The sequence below is a fragment of the Myiozetetes cayanensis genome, unplaced genomic scaffold (assembly GCF_022539395.1).
Source record: "Myiozetetes cayanensis isolate MyiCay16 unplaced genomic scaffold, myiCay2020 scf33, whole genome shotgun sequence".
Lineage (NCBI taxonomy): Eukaryota > Metazoa > Chordata > Aves > Passeriformes > Tyrannidae > Myiozetetes > Myiozetetes cayanensis.
Genome location: NW_026087555.1, coordinates 3,813,942 through 3,835,408, shown reverse-complemented (window position 1 = coordinate 3,835,408; position 21,467 = coordinate 3,813,942). Strand labels below are relative to the sequence as shown.

The following is a 21,467-nucleotide window of genomic DNA, read 5'->3' as shown; positions in this document are numbered from 1 at the left end:
AGAAAGTTTTTGGAGGGAACCTTTGGAGAGTTTTACAAGTATGTTCTACAAGAGTAATGTGGGAAATAACTGTTAGTCTGTACTATGAACTACTGCTCTATTGTTAATGAAATAAGCATGTCAATTTAAACAAATTCTCTGATGTTTCCCAGTGCTAATATCATCCCATACTGTGGCAACACATGGTGGTTTTCAATTTTTTTTCTTCTGAGAACAAGTGGTTTAAACTATTTCAAGATTATTTTTAATTTCATTTTGGGTAGTTCTTAGATGTTGAAATACTGTAAGTTGAACTCACAGTAAGCTTCAAACCTCACTCATTCATGTGTACATTGCAGGATTTTTCCCCCAGCTCCCAATTTGCATTCTCATTGTAATATTCTTTGGATTTTCTAGTATGCCTGCACTGAAATGCCAAAAACTTAATTGCATGTATCTGGTTATCCATTGATCACCATCAGATGATCAGATGTACATCTGGAACAGAACATTCTCTTTTATGGTTCTAATTATGTCTGTGCCTTGATTCTTCAGAAAGATAGAAATTCTGCTGTTATATTTGGAATCTTGGATTGCCAGCATGTGAATTTTAAGGAGCTGGGAGACTCCCAATGAGTACACCAAAGACTGAGTATCTCTGTGGATTTGAGCTCCAGAATATTGAGTGGAGGTAGTTATTTAAGTTGGAAAGATTTTTGTTTTTTAAGGTGATATTATTAAAAATTGCATGTTAGCACACTTTCAGAGACAGTTTGCTTAGATATGGAATGAGAGGAAGAGGTTATGTCTTCCAGTGCTCTTGCTAATGACTCAGCAAAGAACTTAGCTTGGATATATAAGGAACTGATTTTAGGATTAGAGAAAACTGTTGCCATATGACAAATTATATGCAATGTCTGAAAAGTGTGATAAGTGGACTGTCTTTAAGAATAAGCAGGCTGTAGTCCTTGTTTGCTTCAATTCCTACAACTTCTGCCATCTACTACTACTGTCTTTAATAGAAGTGTGAAAGAAGCAGAAGAAAAGGTACATATCAAGTAGCAAGAAGGTGCCTGAGGCAGGATGAGGACCCATTTTTACATGAGAGGGGAACCTAAGATGTAATCCTTGAGCAAAATTTATTATTGTTTTTGGGTTTTTTTCTTAAGGTCTGACATAGAATTGCTTTAGAAAAAGCATTTCTTTTTTTTTTTTTTTTTTTTAATGCCCTTTTTCTACCTAACTGCAGTGATTCCTGATAGGCAGTAAGTCACCATGTATTTTGTGTTTGTCTTATTGTGTTTCATTTCCCTTTGCTAGTACACAGAAATCTAAAATCCAAACTGTAATGGTAATCACAAATTATATGTAATAAAACATGCCACAGTATTGTCTCCTAACAGTGATGTCAGGCTCTCTGTCTCTAAAATACTCAGACTGCCTATTTTTCTGACTATGTCTTTATTTTTCCTTCATTTCTCCTTAAAAAACCTGTTTATTTCCATGACTATAACAGTTAAGCAAGCAAAATCTATTCCATACTTACATTGGGCAAGTCTATGGGGAAAAAAGTAAATAAGGTTGTGTAGAACCTATCTCTTGTGAACTCTGACAGCAATATTCACTTTGCTTGGTCATAGATTCAGTACCATAAAGGCATCGACAGCCAGGATTTTTGATTGGATAGGCACAGCTTTTGGAAATAGAGCAGTTTTGTTCATAGCCGTGACAGGATAAGCATCTATGATCCTCTTAGAGCCATGAAAAAATGTATCAGCTTTTTGTAAAATCTGTGTCTGCAGAGAAGTAACTGATATTTGTGCAGCTTAAGCTCTTTCTGTGTTGGCTGATTAGGAACTCGATTTAATTTACACTTTCTGCTATCAAGCAGTAATGTTTTATAACTCCCTTTACAGATGTTTACCTATTTGCTCATAGCCTGTTGAAACTTCCTTTTGGTCACTGATAGATCTCCCTTTTCTCACATTTATGCCACGTCACTACTACAGTGCAACATATTGGACAGATTTTTTTCAAGACTCTACTTGCTTCTCCTATTGTGTCAGGTTGTCGGCCTGGAATTGTTGCAAACAAATTTCAGTTCATGGAGGAAACCAGGGTTGGAGTTAGATACTGTCAGTGCATTGCAGCCATTCCTTAACTGATTACAGGCTTATCATTTTATGTAATTCACCTGAAATTCTGTCACCACTGAACTGAACTGAACACTGTTGCATCATCATCACTGATTACCATGTTTAACATGATGGCAATTGCACAAAACACTTTTGTTCCCTCATAGGAACATTCTCAGGAGAATGGCTGTGATCATGTGGAATCAGGGCTATAGGACAGAGCATCTAAAGAAAAGGGCAGGTATCTATCCGAAAAAGCAATGGAAGAGAAATAGAAAAAAAAGAGCCAACCAGGAAGGATAGCAGCTCAGATAATTCAATTTTCTTTGTCAGTATGTATTGTTGATATTTAGTATCTAAGTGCAGTCCACAGATTTTTAGAATGCTTGACAGAAAGTAAAATATTGTCCCTTGTCCCAAGACCTGGCCCTAGACTATCATAAAAAACAATGACAGCCAAAAAAATAGTTGTGCAAAATAGGCAATATGAAGCAAGAGATTCTGGGTGAAGTTTGTGAACAGTGTCTGGCATGACATGAGTGGGAAAACTCACGAGAACGGGCAAGAGTGGGAAAAAAAAGAGAGACAGTTACAAACAGAAGCAGAAAGGAGGAAGACTGAAAGACAGGAGTCCTTTTGCAGGTAGGAAAACTGGACATGGAGGTGTTTGGTTTTTGGTGGGGTTTTTTAATTTTTTTTTTTCTTCTTGTCAGGGTTCATGGTGTTACACATTTTCATCCAAAATTGATTGGTGCCCATTTGCAAATAGGAAGCTTTGTAGCTCTGGGGTCACTAATTCACCATGAGGCACAAAACCAGACAGAATTACTGATTCAAACAAAAATTATGTTGTGAGATTATGTCTACACATCTACATCTTGAAATTTTTGGTATAACAAGGCAGCTCAAAAAAACAAGGAATTTTAAATTTTATTCCCTTTAAATAGGGACATTTTGTGTTACTATGCAGCAGGTAAAACATTCTGTTTCCTTACCAACCATCAGTTTTACTTACTGGCATCTTAGCTGTGTTAGAGATGTTCTTCAGTATGAGAGGCTGTAGGCACACATAGCACCACTCGCTCCTGCCCCTCCAGAAAGGCCCCGATGGTAAAAGATGTGACACTTCTTTATGAGGCAAAAAGCCTACAGCTCCCAGTATTCCAAGCGGTCTCCCATCCAAGTACTAACCATGCCCAACCCAGCCAAGCTTCCAAGATCAGACACGATTGGGTGTTCTCAGGGTGGGATGACCATAGACACCTCCAAGCCCAAGAATGCTGCTCTTCCCCGATGGATGCCACACTCCTGCCCTCACGAAACACCACCACTCGACCATGGCACAGGGACGATGGGCCCAAACACACATCCCCAACCTCCACCCACACACACCCTCCAAACCTTCCACCACCTCCCACACCAAAACATACACAGCGCTGCTCACTCCTGCCCCTCTTGAAAGGCCCAGCTGGACAAGAGTAGTCAGTGAGTTAGAGCAACCTCGGTCAGGTGAGTTACTGCCAGCATAGAGGCAGGCTGTGGACTCCCTTTGACTGGGAGGGTAAAGGTGACCTATGTGGCAGCATTGACTTCTTTTCCTCCCAGAACACCATAAAGTGACATTTTGGCATCTCTGATCTTCTGTTTCTGTCTGCTTACAATGGCCTTGCACAGATTGCGGGGTTAGTTTTGGGAAACTAGAATTTGAGTAGCCTTTTGGGATTAACTTGTTTACTTTTTTTCCCGCCTTTGGTGATTATCTCATCATAGGTGAAGGCTTGTTGACAGGACACTTCTGTTCCTTGGTTGAATTTTGATTTTTAATCAGTTGAGAAATGAAGCCAAAAAGGGTGTGGAATAATGTTTCTTATTCACCAAAGTGACAGCTTTTGTTCTGTTTGTCAGGCAAGCCAGCAAGTCTTTTAAATTATGGTTTTGAGGTGGTAATGGACGATAGTAGCTGGTTTTTATTCCGGTTTGTAGATCCAGAATTAGCAGATTTATCAAGTGACTGACAGTTTAAATGTACTAGTTACTCAGATTCTGCCAGGTGCACAGACTCTGATCTGGTGTCACTATTTCCCTGACCTCATAAAGGTCTTATGCTGTTAAAGCATAAGTCCAGGAAACTGGACCTTTTCTGGTGTTGCTGCTTCACAAACTTGAAAATTTGTTCAAAATGTATATACCCTGCTGACAGTTCAGAGCACTGAATGTGAGAATATCTTTGCCAGACTCTGTTTTATATATATTATCCAGATGTTGAGCAAACATCTACTCAATATAGTGTAACTACAAATCATGCTTAAAATTCTTTTACCCATGTATTTTCTGTCACTGAATATGGAGACACCTCCAGCTCTGATCCTTTTTTCAGGTTTTTTACCTTGCTCCGTCTTCAGTAAGTGCTTGAGCATACAAAGAGTGAGCAGTGTAGCATACTTCGGAAACCATGAAACAGTTGTCTCTTACATATGTTACGTGGAAAGGAAAGCATATTGCTCTAGAGCCCTTTTAAAGCAGAATGAGTAAAAAATGTGGCTCCTTTCACTTACCAGGTTGAATTTCCTCATCTAGCAGTTAACAAAAGCTACTGTCAGCTATCAGACTGTACAGTGAGTTAGTGATGAAAGACATGGAGAAGCAAAAAGTACTGGTTTTAAAGTTCGGTTCAGAAAGGTGTTATACAGCAGAGGTGCTTTGAGAGCAGATGAGAAGTATGTCAACATACTTCATATTCAGCATCCTCATGAATATTTTAATCTCCAGGCAAACTGAAATGGTACCCGTTACAAGTGGTGCGCTACGCGGTGTGTGAACTGTATAGCTGTTTCCACATTGCCTTTCCTACTGTATTCCTGCAGTGTCTTTGTGAGTGGGAATGCTATAGGAAGAGTTTTTATCTTGCATCACTATACAGAACTTCTGGATTCCAGAATGGTTCTTGTATTGTGGCTCAAGCAGCTTCCTTCAGACCACCAGGCTGGGTGGGGCTGTGAGTAACCTGGTCTAGTGGAAGGTGTTAGACAGCAGAGGGGTTAGAACTGGATGATCTTTAAGATCCCTTCCAACCCAAACCATTCTATGATTCTATGAGTGTATGTGTATATCTGAACAAGCTCTTTAAGAGCATAAATATATAGGCATATAGTGTCACAGATCTGACTCGTGAAATATTCCTATTGAAGTAGTTTCTTCTAGCTGTGGCAAGGGCTTGTCTATTGGACTCCCATTTCAATAACCACAGTTATGACTGTTCATGTGAGGAGTTCTTACTCCTTTTTTAATTTCCATATGTTTTCAGACAGAAATATGCATAGAGGTCTTTATATCACCTTTTCTTGTTTAATGTATGGATAACCAGAGAGCTTTGGTGTAATTTCTGACAAAGTATAACACCACAAAAATATATTTTCATTTAATCAGGGCCTTTAAGGAGCTGCGTTTTACAAGGTGGGAAATAAAATGAGCATGTTTTAGTGAAGTGAATAAACCTGTATTACAAAGCTGTAATAATAATTTCAGTGGCACAATAATGAAATGATACATGAGACATGGACATTTTTAAATCAAAACGCTTTTCTCTATTTGAAAATATTTAACACCTAAATTTGAAATCCATAATAAGAATTACACAGTAAATTCCTTTTTCAGATTGATTTTTTTTTCAGTGTTAGAATCATAGATCTCATATACAACATTTGAGAATAAGCATTTTCTAGTAAAGTACACTAAAGAAAGAGTATTGTGCAAGCAGAGAGCAAGACCTGTCTTCTTTGTTTTTACCTGGATTTTGCTTGCCACCATTAAATACATGAAAGTGTGTGCACACTGAACAGTGGGCCTGATTGCCAAAGAGTTTTCTTTTAAAAGAAAGTTGTCTTTCCTAATAACATGCTGAAATGTAAAAATAGAGCCACACATTTTGAACTTTTGTCTTAAACTTCACAGGCATACTGGAGGATTTTAAGTGCTACAGAATTTACAATTGCCAGCAATGCTGAATTTTCGTTCAGGGACTAAGATGATAATCCCAAACAATTCAGGCACTTCTGTCCTCTCTCATGTTATTTCATTCCAACACAGGATAAGAGATCACATGTGGAATAATAGGCAATGAGTTGCCTTTCTTTGGGAAAAATTTCCCAAGAATCCCAAAGTAGGGACCTGCTACCATTAAACACACTGAGGTGATAGCTTAGTTTGATCTTTCTTTTTGGATTTGCTGCTTAGGTTGCATGTCATTTTGGCATGAGAAGGGTCTCCAAAGGGCACCAGCTGGAGCACCTTTCTGGCAACGTGTTTGCTGTGTCAGGACACCTCTGTGTGACTCCTCTGTGCCCTTCACCACATGCAGTCTCTGCTCCCCCATGCAGTGCTGGAAGGAATGTTTTGAGCCCAATCAGTATCCCTGCAGTGATGAGGAACCTCATGGAAGGTCTTGCTGACTGATCTGTTCATTCTGTGAAACATCCATGGTGATAGCAAAAAAAAAAGAAAAAAAAAGGATGACCTGTGTTGCAGTTAGAGAGACAGTTTGATTGTATTTTCTAATCCAGCTGTTCCCAGCTGATTGCAAGAAGTTGTGAGCTGATGGAAACACAAAACAAATAGCTGGAACCACATATGGAAACAAGAAAAGTGCAGCAGTCATCCATTATGAATATATTTTGGTCTCCTTAAGCCTCAGCTCTGAAAATTGTCTCAGAGGCCACTCCATTTCTCTGCATTTTGAGGAGAAACAGACCTGATCCAGAGTGTAGAGTTGCCATTCCTGACACTAGATCTACAGCTCTTCACTAGGGTTATATCGGTTGTTTTTTGGATTTTAAACACACAGGCTTCATTCCAAATGTAATAAGGACATTGAAAGGCTCTTGTTTGTTGTGCTGTCCTTTGACTTGTACTGCTTGGGACAAACTCTCTGCATGCTGGTGCATGTATGAAATTCTTTTCTTTTATACAATTTTCATGGAAAACATTCACTATATTTAAGGGTACTTTCTGCAGTGAAGTTTTCACTCTAAAAATAATATTTTTTTATGTTTAAAAGTAATTATTGAAGAGAGGAATATGCACTGTTTATAAGCATGTCTGCCTTTAGAAACTCAGAATTTACATGTCAAAGGATTAAAAAAAGATAAGAATGAGAAAGCCTAATTTCATTCTAAACTTTGGATTGATAAGTGAGGTGAACATAAAATGCAAACTAACAAAACGCATCAAAAACACCTACCAGAATACACTTACAAAAGTTTGCTTGAAGCAAAATAACTTTTTCACTCTTTTCTGTTTGAGTAACTTGCCTGAAAGGGAACCTTAAGTAGAGAGAAGGTAAAGCACTTGAAATATTTTATGGTTCAACTTTCATAAACCACATTTACAGAAATTTTGCTCAATACAGGAAAAAGTTTTGCTTTTGTTGTTCCTAAAAATGACTTCAGAAAATGCAATAGTGATAGTTATCTGAAAGCAAGGGCTTTGAAGACAGAGAAATTACTGTGAAAAGGATTTATATATACTTCCATCTATGCTTTTCTTTTTATCTATATGTTTATATACACTTAGATGTGTATCTGAGCGTGTATGTAGAGTGTCCCACTCCATATGTTGGTGGTGATTGTTGAGGATGAACTATCATTAGCATTCTTGTTAAATGTGATTTTCAAGGTTACCAATTCTCTGCACTGATGGAGATCTCAGCACTAAATAACCAGGATATTTCAAGTGCACACATCTGGCTAAAATTTTTATCTCTGCTAAATAGATGTTTCAAATTATTTTCAGTTTTAAAAGGCATTTTTTAACACTAACATTTACCTTGTCAAACTAACTGTAAACAGAATTTATAGGGAATGAACTTCTTTACTGCATTTTCTGTCTGTACAGCTGCCAGAGACATGGTAATAAACTTTGAGGATTTTTCTGAGCTCATGTTGCAGTAAAACTATGATTTTATTACAAAACCAGGGGTGATTTAGATTCCTTGTTGTAAAACCAGGAAACTACATAAATTAAAAAATAAATTCATAGTTGAGCAAGAGGTGTTGTGATAAAGTTTCCAGAGAAACAAGTACAGGCTTTTAAGTGCAAGTCCAGCTTCTTATTTGAGACCTTGAGATTGACTTTCACACTCAGCCTTTTGGTCACAGTTCGCAGACATTGATTACTCTCTCCCTCTTATTCCTGCTCCCTTGAATCACCTGTTCTACCAGTGATTGAAGTTTGTCTTAAGAAGGCTTAAGCTAACCTTGGTGTTCCAAGGCCAGGATTTTCTGTAGCAAGCACCAGAGAGAGGGCCTGGATGTGGTATTTGTATTTTATTGTAGTAAAATGCATAGTTGGCTGCCTGTAAACAAAAACTTCTCTCTGGTGAATAGAAAAAACCTGTCAGGGCTATTAATTTACCCAGTGCAATGAATTTGTGTATTGACTTCTTCAAGTAGTTGGGCACCTTCTATTTGATAGAAGACAATGCTAGAGGTTCTGTCAAGATCCTTGTGTCCCAAAGTAAATATCCCTCTGCAAAGGATTGCTTTAGTTCTTCTGTGGCATATAAAGGACTGGGAATCGGATCATAAAAGCCAAAGGCTTAAGAAACCTTTGGTTTTCTGATTTGATAGAGAGAGAAAACTGAGAAAAGCAGTTACCAGAAACTAGAGAAAATGTTTGCTCAGACAAACTTTCAGTGTTTTCTAACATTCTAACTCAGTAATTTTACAATGTAACTAATGAGATTAAAATATGCAAAAAGATTCTTAAAACTATTTAAAATACTCTTACATACCTCAGATGAGTCTCATGTAGGCTTTTCATCTAAAAAGGAGTTTGGTGATCAAGTAATATGGATTAGCTGAGAGATTTGTCTGCTCAAGTGTATTTGCAATATGAATAATAGAGACAAAATATTTAACTGGTGAAAGATTATGTTTTTCACATCCTTTAGCTTTGCATTATATTTTTTCATGACTTTCTTAATGGAATTCAGGGGTATTTAAGTTGTGGCCTTTATGTGATGCCATGTTGTGGCTGAACTAAATCAGAATGAGAGACACAATTCTGACCGATTTGCTTTCTACTACATACTGTTAGGCTGTAAACCACACATCATATTCCTCCTAACACAAGGGTTAATTGATTTGAAATTCCATGGAGAGAGGGAAGTCAAGTTAGGCTCGATCTTTGATAGCCTTGTTACCTAGGATACTTTTTATGTGGTTTAACTAGTGAGTGCACTAGTTTAACTTTGTTTATGCATGTGCCTAGCATGATATTAGCTGGGTCATGAAAGTTATGTGCCTTATTAATGAATAGGGGAATAAAGAATTGTTACCAAATGACAGAATGGGTGGTGTTGGAGAGCCCCTGGTCCAACTCACGTGTTCAAATCAGAGTCAACTAGAGCAAGTTGCTCAGGACCACTGGAAGAGTCTGGCTCTATCTTCTTTTCCACTTCCAGGAGACGCTTAGGAACAGTGACAAGATTCACTTTAAGCCTTTTCCAGGCTAAACAGTTCCAGCTTGCTCAGCTACTCCTTGTATGACATAGATGTTGCAGTCCCTAGTCATCTTCATGGCTCCTCAGTGTAATTCCTTTAATATTCCCATAACTTTCTCGTACTGGGGAGCCTGAAACTGGACTCAGCATTCCAGATGTGGCCTTAGTAGCAATGAGCAGTACCGAAGGATTGCGTCCCTTGCCTTGCTATCACGAGTCCTCCTAAATGAATCCTAAAAGTAGTCTTTGCAAAACTCTTCATCACCTTTAGCAAACAATTATTCTTGTTTGTGGGATGTATTTGGTGTATTATTTATGCAAAGTGGTGTAACTGAAGTATTTCCGATTCGTCTCCTCATGTGTGGTTTCCAAGACATACATTCCCTACGCTTTTTTTTACTTATTTTGAACACTTGTACATTTTGGTTGGCTTTGTGACTAAGCTTCTGATGCTTGCATGCTTTCTGCTCTGTACTTGGTCAATAAGACTCTGCCAGTGAATGTCTACAATAAGCAGGAGGTAATATGAAATAGAACTACAGCATTTTGAATATTTACTTTGATGTTTTAAAAAGCCATTTTTAGGACAACTAGTGGTTTGATTAATTTACTCTTGGGAAATACACTTGCTTTTCATGAATTAGCAGAAAACTTGTGTTATGTTCTTGGTAAAAGGAAAAAAATCGCAAAAAGGGTCTTAGAACACTGTGCATTTGGGAATGTTTCTAAGACTTAGCGTGCTTTGTGGAATTTAGAAGTCAGAATTTATGCAGTCAGATTCAAACCACCAAAATAAGTGGTTCAGATTCATAGGAAGTAATGATTCTAAAAATAACTGAAGGTTGCACAAAACATTTAGAAATTTAAGGAGAATTTTAGGACCCCAGCTTTAAAAACCCAGTTTGCAAATCACAGCCTGTATTTTTTCATGTTTTCATAATTTGTAACTGTGTATATGTAACAATTTCTTTCATTATTAGGAAATGGTAAAAAAATATTGTGAAATGGTTCTGTTTCTAGATATGTTATTAGATTTGGATTATATGGTCTCAGAGAATGGTTAAATAACTTGATTCTAGATAATTGGGCAATTGTTCACTGAGCCACTCGGTGTCCTTAATCATGACAGAAAAAACAAAAGCCTTTCCACTGTACCCAATGCACAGAGAGTTGCTTTATGAAATATCTTTTTGTCACATCCAGTTTTTATAGTGTTTTTATTTGAAGTTACCTAATTTTTTTCTCCCACCCCTTAAAAATAAATGTTTCTTTCCTGTGGAGCTGGAGTTCAGAAGTAGTAGTGCATGCTGTTGTCTGCAAATGAAGGGCTACATCTCCTTTTGATGTCTTATCTCTCCCTTTATCCCAGTATCTTTCTCAGTGGAAAAAAAAGGAAATGGTAGACTTGAGGCTCAGGAATTTGCCATGAGAAGTGCTGGATACCGTCTAAGATGCATAACTCCTGTGTTTGTCATTACTGCAGTGCTGCATATGATGCCATCCTTGACAGAAACGTGGCCATTAAGAAGCTCAGCAGACCATTTCAGAACCAAACTCACGCCAAGCGAGCTTACAGGGAGCTGGTCCTCATGAAGTGTGTGAATCATAAAAATGTAAGCTTTCAGTAGATGGCTGGAGAAGTGATGTGTATATTGGTTTGTTAGGAAGAAAGCAATTTTGTTAAGTTCCTTTTAAAACAGAAGAACTGAAAAGTAAATTATGCTTGAGGGCTGCAGTCAGTCTGGTACCATATACCCACATGAGGGAATGAAGATGTTCCATGTGCTTATTTAAAGGCTATGCCAAATGTGGATGTCCTGGCAGGGTTAGAATAGTAGAAGGAGAGAGAGAAGAATGGGTTCTTGTCAGCTCCTTATCCAGAAATACGTAAGTGGTTGTTGGAATCTTGATTCCATCCTCTTGTCACTGGTATTTGTGACTGAAAAGCATGTCTTCTGCACTGGAATATCTATGATCACTCCTTGTTCTGGACTTCATTTGAAACCAACTCATATATAAATGCTTTGTATAGGTTGTGCAAAACTGCCAAAGAAAATTAAGAACCAAAAGCACATATTTGTGAGGAAGCTAATGTTGTGAGGAAGCTAATGTTGTGGAGCCAGGAACTCTGAAACCTCAGCATTGTGCTGTTACTTCTAATCCCAGTGTTCTTGTTGAAAAAAACACAGCATAAGCAGCTTTTAGACTTCCCTGCTTCTTGAACTCACTACCTATTGTATTGAAAATATTCCTACATTGCAGAAAGAGTGTTATTCCAAGGCTGTGTGTTAACTAGAACCATTATCTGTTAGAACTATCTACCTGGCAGTAGAAACTTGCTTTTTTGTAGTGAAATAATAGGATTGCTGCATTTCATTGTCAAGGGATCTCTCAGGGATATAGTTTTCCTCCAATTCCTCAATTTCTCCTATGGCCTCCTGCCATATCTGCGTGCCCATTCCTTTTCACTGGGAGTGAATTTTTCAGGTTGCAATGTTTAACCCTGCCTCAGATCCTGCAATAACTCTTTCTTTTTAAGCAGAGCAAAAATGAGCTTGAACAGTGTGATGTTAAGGTGACATCTATCGCAAATTCACATGAAAAGAAAAACGACTGACTCTAGAATGGCAAACCGCAGGACTTGTCACTCTAGTGTCCTCTGCCTCTCTTCTGGGCATTAATTTATCCTTACATTCCCACTGTGTTGATCAGGAATGTACCTGTCTCTTCCCTATTAACTTGATGGAAGCTACTCTCAGTTGCTTCTCAATGCATGGGGATTTGAAAATGCAGGAATAAATGAGGAGTTCTCTCCTTAGGCAGGAGAATGATGCATTCTCACTTCAGTTTTTTAATGGACTAGAAAGAGCAGAGGGCAGCAGGAGCGGCAATAATTTCAAATACGTAATTTTAAACGTGCTGCTTGAGAGCTGCTAACAACACCATGTTGGTTGGGCTAGAGTTTCGATCTGTCTCTGTAGAGAAGTGCAAAGGAAGCAGAGGATTGTAAAGGCTCCTGCGCAGAGGAAATATTCAGTCAGAATATGTGGAGTAAAGAGAAAGAATATTGAACCCTTTTTGTTAGAAAACCTAGATGGTTGACGAAGATGGAGAGGGAGACATTCAGATGTTGCCTTCATGGCAGCTGTGCTGATATCATCTACCTCTGTTATCTGTACACAAGGAAAGCCTGGGAAGTTCAGATCTATGAGGTCACATTTTTCCTCTATGCTGTTTCACATATTTTTACCGGTGCCTTACAACAGCCTAGTCCATTTAAAATCAAACAAACAGAAGCCCAAACAGAACCAAAAAAAAAGAAAAAAAGAAAAGAAAAAGAAAAAAAGGTAAAAAAAGGAGTTGCAGCATGCAAGATGCCTTTACTCAGGATTTGTCTGCTGTTTTAAAGTACTTCTACCAAAAAGTGTACCTCTCATGGTGGAATTTGAGTCATCCAGTGTGTGTGTGTATGTGACCTGAAAGGAACTGAGGCCATGTCAGAGAGAAGGAAGGACTTCTGTTTAATAAGATGGTCCTTGATTATTTGTCCCCTTAGGTTAGTAATCCTCATAAATAAGAAATTTCTGGCTGTAGCACACAAGGACTGCTATGCTAGGTTGAACTTATATTTGAATATATAACTTCAAAATTCAGAGGACTGTCTGACCCTTAGCATTTTAGTTTGTCACTGGCTATCCTTCTTTAAGACCATTTCAAGTGCACCTTGAAGAAATCTTAGAGATCTGTGGTATTTTATTTTAAATGGTGCCAAATTTTCACTGATCCATAAAGTGAGATGTGTTAATATAAATTGAGCAGTGAAAACCAGTTTATCCTTTAACACATTTCAAAATGATTATGTATATCATTTCTCTTCATTCTTTTGTCTTACTTTGCTTTCTAGATTATCAGTTTATTAAATGTCTTCACACCACAGAAATCTCTGGAGGAGTTCCAGGATGTGTAAGTAACAGAAGCAGTAATTAAGCTAAAGCTTTAGGGGCATTATACTGTACTTTGAATGTAATAACTCAGCAAAATGCAAAGGTTATAAGCACATCCAGACAAGATCGTGCAAGTCTAGTGGGTAGACACACATTCTGCATTCCCCTATTGAGACGTCTTTTGACACTTATAAAGTCACAAATAATAGCTTTCATATTTGTTTTGGTATGACCTTCGACTGAATAAAATTACTTGCCTAGGGAACTACACCAGGTGTAGAAGACAACTGGCATCTCTGTTGGAACCTTGCAGTATTACACAACCACTACTGTGTGTAGTACAAACCTTCTGTGAATGAAATTTTAAACAGTCCGTGTTTTTATATAGTTGTTCTCCTTTTATCTTTCTGTCTTTCCCATATTCTGTATACATTGTATGGAAATGTATGCCATTATGTAGTCTGATATCAGAAATAACCTATTAGCTGTGATGAGAATTTTGTGAAGTCATACAGTCTTAGGAGGATTTTTGGATGCATTTTGCATGGGGATGCATGTTTTAGCCTCTCAGACTTCTCTGTTTCTCTCAGATTCCTACATGTACTTTGGTAGCCATTCCTTGCGATGGTCAAAGGCCAAGCAGTTATGTCATTTGGTGCTTGTGGCTCTTTTGTTTTCTGCACTTTTCCATGTTGTGCTGCCTGATTGCCCATGTAGGTTATAGTTTCTCTGCATGGGGAATGCACCAAGGAAGGTGCACCAGTTTTGCTGGGGTGCTAAAATTGTAATGTCTCTGCAGTGAGATACAAACACCACCATGGTACCCTTGTGAGCGGGCCCAGTCTCCAACTGTGTTACTCCCAGTCATCACAAATAAAATGAATAAAATTAATTGAAGCTAGGAAAGGCATTGTTCCTTATTTGAGATAGTGCTGGGATTCCTCTTCAATACTGGTAATGACCCTGTGACTTTGTTTTTCCATTCAGTTACCTGGTAATGGAATTAATGGATGCCAATCTGTGCCAGGTCATTCAGATGGAGCTAGACCATGAGCGAATGTCTTATCTACTCTACCAAATGCTCTGTGGTATCAAGCATCTTCACTCTGCAGGAATTATTCACAGGGTAAGGGGCAGTTTGCTTTAAAACTTAAGGCAGCATGTGAAATAATCATGAAGGTTTTAAACACCACTTGACTTTCTTGTATATTGTGGATCAAAGCCCTGCCTCCCAGTACAATAACTGTAAGCTTAAGTGTCTTAGCCTATGCCCTTTGCAGTGTAGGTCCATGCTTGTGTTAGGTTAAATGTGTTTATTAAAAATAAATAATAACCAAATAATAAGCACTGGAAGTCATCAAAGTGGTTGTGGTCTCTGAAATGTGTAGATAAATGTTATTTTTCCTAACCATGCAGCTGGCTATATCTTGCGTGCATGACATTTAGACTTTGAGTTGATATCGTAGTCTGGTCCAAGTATTCCTTGGTCAGGATCCAGAGAGGTCTGGGCATATAAAATTCATGTTTGCCATCATTTACAGGTAATAAAGCAAATTAAAAGACTGCTAAGTCTATTTTAAATGCATCCTCTTATTTTGCCTTTCCACATCAGAGTACTGTGCCTGATAAGGATGTGGAACCTGGCTGTGAATGCCAGAGGCAGCTCTGTGATTGTTGACAGCAAGGGGCACAGTTCACATTTCTGTGAGCAGGAGGGAATTCTGAATGGATTGAAAATACCGAGTTAACTTCTTTATTGAAATGTACTTTTACTAATTTGGAATTCCCAGATTAAAAAACAAACAAACAAAACAACCAAAATTGTTTCCCTTCCGTTTAAACAAGCTAGAAAAGAAGGGCTGATAAAATGGGTTACAAAGTGGATGTTGCTTTACAATAAACAAAGGTCTCATTTCTTGGCATGTTGTGTGTTTAGCAAGGGGTGATAGATTTGACTTTCAGACAGTTGGAAAGTTTCTATTAGGCTCCCAGCATTAAAAAAAAAAAAAAAAAATTAAAACAGTACTCTGATAATAATCCTAGTTTCATGAACTGCTAAATGCAATTAATTTATCACCAGTAGTCTCTGCTGTCCAGGTAAAGCTATCCAGGTGTCCCCACAGTATGCCAAGTTAGAACAACTTCCAGAACAGTTTGCTACAGAAAATAGTAGCAAGGTTTTGCTCTGTATTTACAGGTATTTCTGATAGTAACTGTGTCAGAAGAGTAAAAGAATATTTGAAGGGTGACCTAAAGGATCAATCTGTATCACAGCTATACTTGGCTTTGTAAATGACAGTCATGTGTCTTTTCATTGTCTCTTGCAGGATTTAAAACCAAGTAATATTGTAGTAAAATCTGACTGCACATTGAAGATTTTGGATTTTGGACTGGCCAGGACTGCAGGCACTAGCTTCATGATGACTCCGTATGTGGTGACACGTTACTACAGAGCACCAGAGGTCATCTTGGGAATGGGCTACAAAGAGAACGGTAGGGCTGCGGTCTCATAGCACAGTGTGACCTGAAGTGCAAGGTCTGCTCCTACAATTGTAAGGGGCACCTGAAGGAGAAAGAGAAAACATAATGAGAAATAACATCTTGAATTGGAACAGTTTCTCACTGTTGTGTACTGCAGCTACAGAATGTATTTGGGATGTAATGCTGGTGAATATATCAGTGTGGGATTGCAGAGTAATAAAAAACTTGTCCTTAGTTATGGTTGAGTTTAACAAGTACAGTTAGCTCTTTCTGACCAGAATATCCTTGGCTCCCGTGGCTGTGAAAGAGTGTGGGAACCACTGGATTTGCTGAATGAGTGATGTGTTCTATAACTGAGTCTGCGTCTCTGAGCTGTTTAAAGGAAGAAGAAGAGTTACAAGCTGAAATAGCAGATCCTAGCCCTTCCAGAATTTGTCCAAATCCAGAGCTAGATCTGAATTTCAGGAATGATTTCCTTCTTCATAATAGATTTAACTGAAGTCCCACATTTTACTTACAGGTTTCATGTGGTCATGATCTATGTATAAATTTTACAGTTTGAGACTCCTTTTTTTAAATAACAGGTAGAATTGCAGAGAAGAGGAAAAAGTTTTAACTAAAAGAAAATACATATAATTTCTATGTAATCTCCCTAGAAGTAAATAGGAGTTTGCTCTGGATAGTCTATGAGAGATCTTGGTCCCTGGAAAGACTGTAAAAAGCAGGTGGGGGTGCTTGCTATAGAGGAACAGGTAAGGAAGAACTCACATCTTGCAGGGGATGAAGAGAAAGCTTTTTAAGTGATTCTCATTTTATAACATAACTGAGAATTGCATCTGAGTGCCAGGTAGACTAGGAAAGGAGGGAATAGACTATGACTCAGATTTTGCCATCAAAATCTAGCAGTTGCGTTTGTACAAGAAGACTTTTGGATGGCAAATACAGGAATTTATTAAAAAGTGCCGCACTGAATTTCTATTGCAGAGTTTAGCTAACTTGAGAGAGAACTTCTACTAATAGCCAACTGCATCCTGTAAAGGGCAGTGAAACAGATTTTGGGAGCTGATTCCATGACTTAAGAACTACCAAAGGCATAATCACATGACCTCTTCTGAAATTAGCAAGTCCCTCTATGAATTATTTGTAATGTTTATGAATTTAAAGTGTACATTTTAATACAAAATTCTAAAAAGTAAAGACTTATTAAGTAGAGTCTAAACATAGAGAATAATTTCTGAAAAAGGAGTAATCTTCTGTAAAGTATTTTCTAATCAAAATTTTTGCTGTGCCATTAGAAATTTGAACTACACTCAGCACGCTTTAGAAAGTTCCTTAGTCAAAATCCAGAGTTTCTTCTATTGCCAAATTAATTCTTTTGCCTTTTTTTTTTCTCCAGACATTTAGTAGATGATTACCATTGTTGATGTTGTTGTCCATGACAGGACACAGAAAGCAGTTGCTTTTCATGTGATTAAAACCACACTAAGAAAAAGTTAGACACACTTTTGTGAGGAAGTACACAGCTGGGAAGGTTCTAAGAATGTTTGCCACATCCAAAGGCCCTGATCAAATGCCCATTGAAGTTAACATAGAGACTTCCTTTGACTTCCCTGGTCAGTGAATCTGGCTTAAGATGAATGACCTTGTCTTGCTTGTACGAAGACAAAATCCAGTAAACAGAGAAAGGAAAGAAAATATTTGAAAATGAAGGTCAGCTGTCAGAGAAGCTGAGCTGCTTGAAGGCTCTAATCTAGCTCCCAAGGAAGTCAACAGAAAGGGTTGTTCTTTGCTTCCCTGCTCTGGCCTGTGCTGCCACATTACTGAAGCTCCCCTACCGTTTTTTTCATCTAATGATGTACACTGCCTGTATAAGGACTGTTCACTGCTTTCATTTTCTTTCTGCACTTGGTTGGCTAAAGATGCATAATTATAACCAGTTTGCTGCACTTCTGTAGAAGGTCCCAAAACTGTCACTATGAAGAAAACTCTACCGCTGCCTCAGGCATGCTTTTGCTGTCCCATGCCCCTGATACCCGTACCTTCCTTCTCCCAACTGGAACATTTCACCTTTATTTTGTTTTACCAAGAAATGAGTTGTTTGTTTGTTTCTTTGATTTGTTTTGGATTGCTCTTGAAGGATAAAAAGGGGGAAGAAAAAGAGGAGAAAACTGGTTGTGTAGGTCAAACATAACTAAAAAAACGGGGGTTCAAAGCTTAGAAACAACATAGTCTTTTAAAGCATTTGAAAGCAGTTTTTTTGCTCTTCACGCAGAATACAGGGGATTTTTTTTCTGTGCATACTGTGTTACAGTACTTGTCCAGCCATTTTTTCTTGTAAGACTTAAGGACCAAAAAACCCCTACCCAACTTAAGCAGATAACACAGCTATGCATATTTTATCTAAAAGCTGAAGAAGGCAGGATCAGGAAAAAGAAATGCTCATAGTATTGTTGGTACTTGCCCTGAGGAGCATCTTTTTTAGCATTTATTTTGAGTACGTACACAGTACAAAGCTAAGTCACTCAGGTCACGCTCTCCAGTTCTTCCTAGCCGATATGTAGGCACCAACAGATACATCTAGATAGGTAACTAGAGATAAGACACAGGTACAGCTGCTGAAGCAGGAGTTTTAAATAACCTGTAAGGGTGGTACCTATCCATATGGCCTTTACTTGTGTGAGCAGTTCTCTTTGGAATCTCTTGAGTACTGCTGCAGAGAGACTCAGTACTGCAGGGCAAAGTCTGGAAACTACCTGACTGACAGTAGGATTTATTCCAGATTATCATTATCTGGGTTTGGATCTTTTTTCTGAGGGAAAAAAATTAAAAAGTTGTTTTTTCACCATAAATTCAGTGTATACCATGGATCTGTGCAGTTATTACTTGATCTTTACTTGCTAGCTTCGAACATTTACCCAAAATGTTGATTTTAAACTTTTTCCACTGTTGTTACTATTGTTGAGCTGCCTGACACAGCTTTTACTTATTTATTTATTTTAGCTTTTGGTGAGACACAAAAAAGAAACCCAACAAAACCACAAAACAAACTGTACTGTTCTGATCAACCTGTTCTTTTTCCCCTCCTTTAGGAGTGAAATACCATAGTTAACTTTGCTTTTTTTCCCTCCTTCTTCACTTCCCTGTGTCTGCTGTTCTAGTGGATATATGGTCTGTGGGATGCATTATGGGAGAAATGGTTCGCCACAAAATCCTCTTTCCTGGAAGGGACTGTATCCTTGTGCCATTTGCTGCAGCTTCACCTATTATTTGTTCCTCTCCTCCACCCCATCCCTTTTACCATAAAATGACTATACCAGGACTGTAAAGATAGAAGCAAAAAGTTGAATCCCAGTGGTATGAGTGAATGAAAATAGTGCACTACTGATATGAACAAAATTGAAAATGAAAAACAGATGCACAGGATTATTTCAGTCAATTAAGTTACTTTGAAACCTGAAATAATTCAATTTTATATAGCATTTATGTCATGCAAATAAGAAATATAGAAAACGAGCATTATGACTGCATATTGGATAGATTTAATTATTATCCTTCAAAGAAAAAATAAGAAAAAAGAAAAAAGTCCCAACTTAGCCTCTATTTTTCCTGTAAATCTGTTTTTCTGCTTTCATGTTTTGGAAATTGTGACTTCATAACATTTGTGGTGACATCATAATCATTTGCTTGCTAATGCATCATGGTTTTGGATTCATCTCAATGCTGTATGGGCTCAGAGTTGAGTCAATACAACATTTTTTTTTTCTTTAAAAGAAAGTGAAGAATTTGACTCACCCAGTTAAAGGCAGCCATTTATCTGCTGTGGTTTCCAAATTGGCCTGAAATCAGATGCTCTTGATTTAAAAATGGACTTCCCTTTAGTTGCACAAGTCAATGTAATGACACAATGCAACTGTGTCAATTAAACTGTATTTCCCTTCCATCTTGTTCTTCTTGTCTTGAGTGATATTATTTTTGCCACATCCAAGGTGGTAAGGTGGTAAAAGCAATATTAGAAAATGAAAATAAAAGAGGACGTGTCTGCTTAGCTTTTTGTTTGTCACAGGCTAAACCAGGCAACCTGCCCATGATGGCTTGGAAATGTAAGTAGTGTGTATTTTGCCCATGAGAATAAAATGCAGCAGCACAACATTTCTCCCACTTTCAGAAACAAAAAGGCATATTATTTCCAGCAAGCTGGCAGAAAGGCATCATAAAAATCTGGCATCAGCAGACACCAGCAGTTGGTATGAAGCAAACCCAGCTTTCATAGACATGTAGCCATGGAGGTCATTATTTTTTTGCTGACTCTTGAGTCATTCCTGTCATGTCATGTTCGTCAGGGTTAGGTCCTGCCTCCTATTTTCACAGCTCTGTCATTTTCTCTGAGAGCTGAGCTGTGCCCTGTGTCCCGGTGAGGATACAGTTATACTTCACTAACAGATAGGTGGAGAAACAGCAGGTACCTCCTGTTTTACTGAGGGGGAAACAGCTGCACCGAACTGGCTTCCAGTCTGGTAGGAATATGAACTGGAAAGTTACTGGATGCAAAACATGACAGCGAGGTAAAAATTTTGGGTTTTATTATTAGAAGTCTGATTGAGATTTTAGTTGATAAGAAACAAGAATACATAAAAGAAATGGTTTCAGGGTAAAAGCATAGTTGCATGGTTAATGGGTTCCTCTTCTTTTTCAACAACACATTAAATTTAAAGTCATGTTCTTCTGCCCATTTATAGAAAAAAATAAATGCCATATAATTTAAACAATGTTTAAAAAATAATTCAAACATGAGAATTACTTTGTTTCTGTCTGGCTGTGACAACAGTGTCTTATGACAGCGTCTTACTAAGGGATAGCAATAGAATATTTTTAAAATACCTTTTAACATTTCAATATCATTTAAAAAGAACAACCAATGTTTTTAGCAAATGCAGCAAATATTGTGTAAGTTGTAGGATAGTCCTGATTTTTAAATCATTGGAAATCCTATACCCTGAAATGGAATATATCTGGGCCAGGCCACAATTACTACGATGTTTTAGTGGTGATTTTATTCGGGTGAATGGGAAGTTAAAAAAAAAAAGAAAAAGGGACATTCATTTCCAAGTCAGTACTCATTTGTTAACCAGTTTGACCCCATGAATGAGTTGTCAGTGTTGGAAAGAGTTGTTTGTGTATGGGTCCATATTATTTCCCATCCCTCAGTGGTTGTTGATGAGCAGATCTAGTTTCCCTCCCAGGTACAGGAAGAGCTGGAGAAGCATTTGTGCAGCTGCAGGTAAACTTCACAGAAGGACATTATATACTTCTCTTGGGCTACCTAAGACCTTCCAACAAAGGGTTTTCTAACTGAAAGGCAAGTCTGTATAGAAACAAAAAAATATTGTTTCTTTTTAATTATTCAGAAGACTGTCTACTGTGTGCACTTGC

The 21,467-nt window shown here is 37.9% G+C and overlaps 1 protein-coding gene across 10 annotated transcripts in view; it reads left to right on the top strand.

Annotated features, from left to right (window-relative positions):
* The window catches only part of MAPK10 (mitogen-activated protein kinase 10), a 170,832-nt gene that overhangs the window by 98,827 nt on the left and 50,538 nt on the right, over nucleotides 1-21,467 (top strand). For all 10 annotated transcript variants that reach the window (XM_050327399.1, XM_050327400.1, XM_050327401.1 and 7 more), the window contains 5 exons: nucleotides 11,096-11,225; nucleotides 13,517-13,575; nucleotides 14,544-14,682; nucleotides 15,884-16,049; nucleotides 19,196-19,267. In XM_050327399.1, the coding sequence (XP_050183356.1) occupies nucleotides 11,096-11,225; nucleotides 13,517-13,575; nucleotides 14,544-14,682; nucleotides 15,884-16,049; nucleotides 19,196-19,267 (566 nt within the window). The remainder of the gene's footprint in view (nucleotides 1-11,095; nucleotides 11,226-13,516; nucleotides 13,576-14,543; nucleotides 14,683-15,883; nucleotides 16,050-19,195; nucleotides 19,268-21,467) is intronic.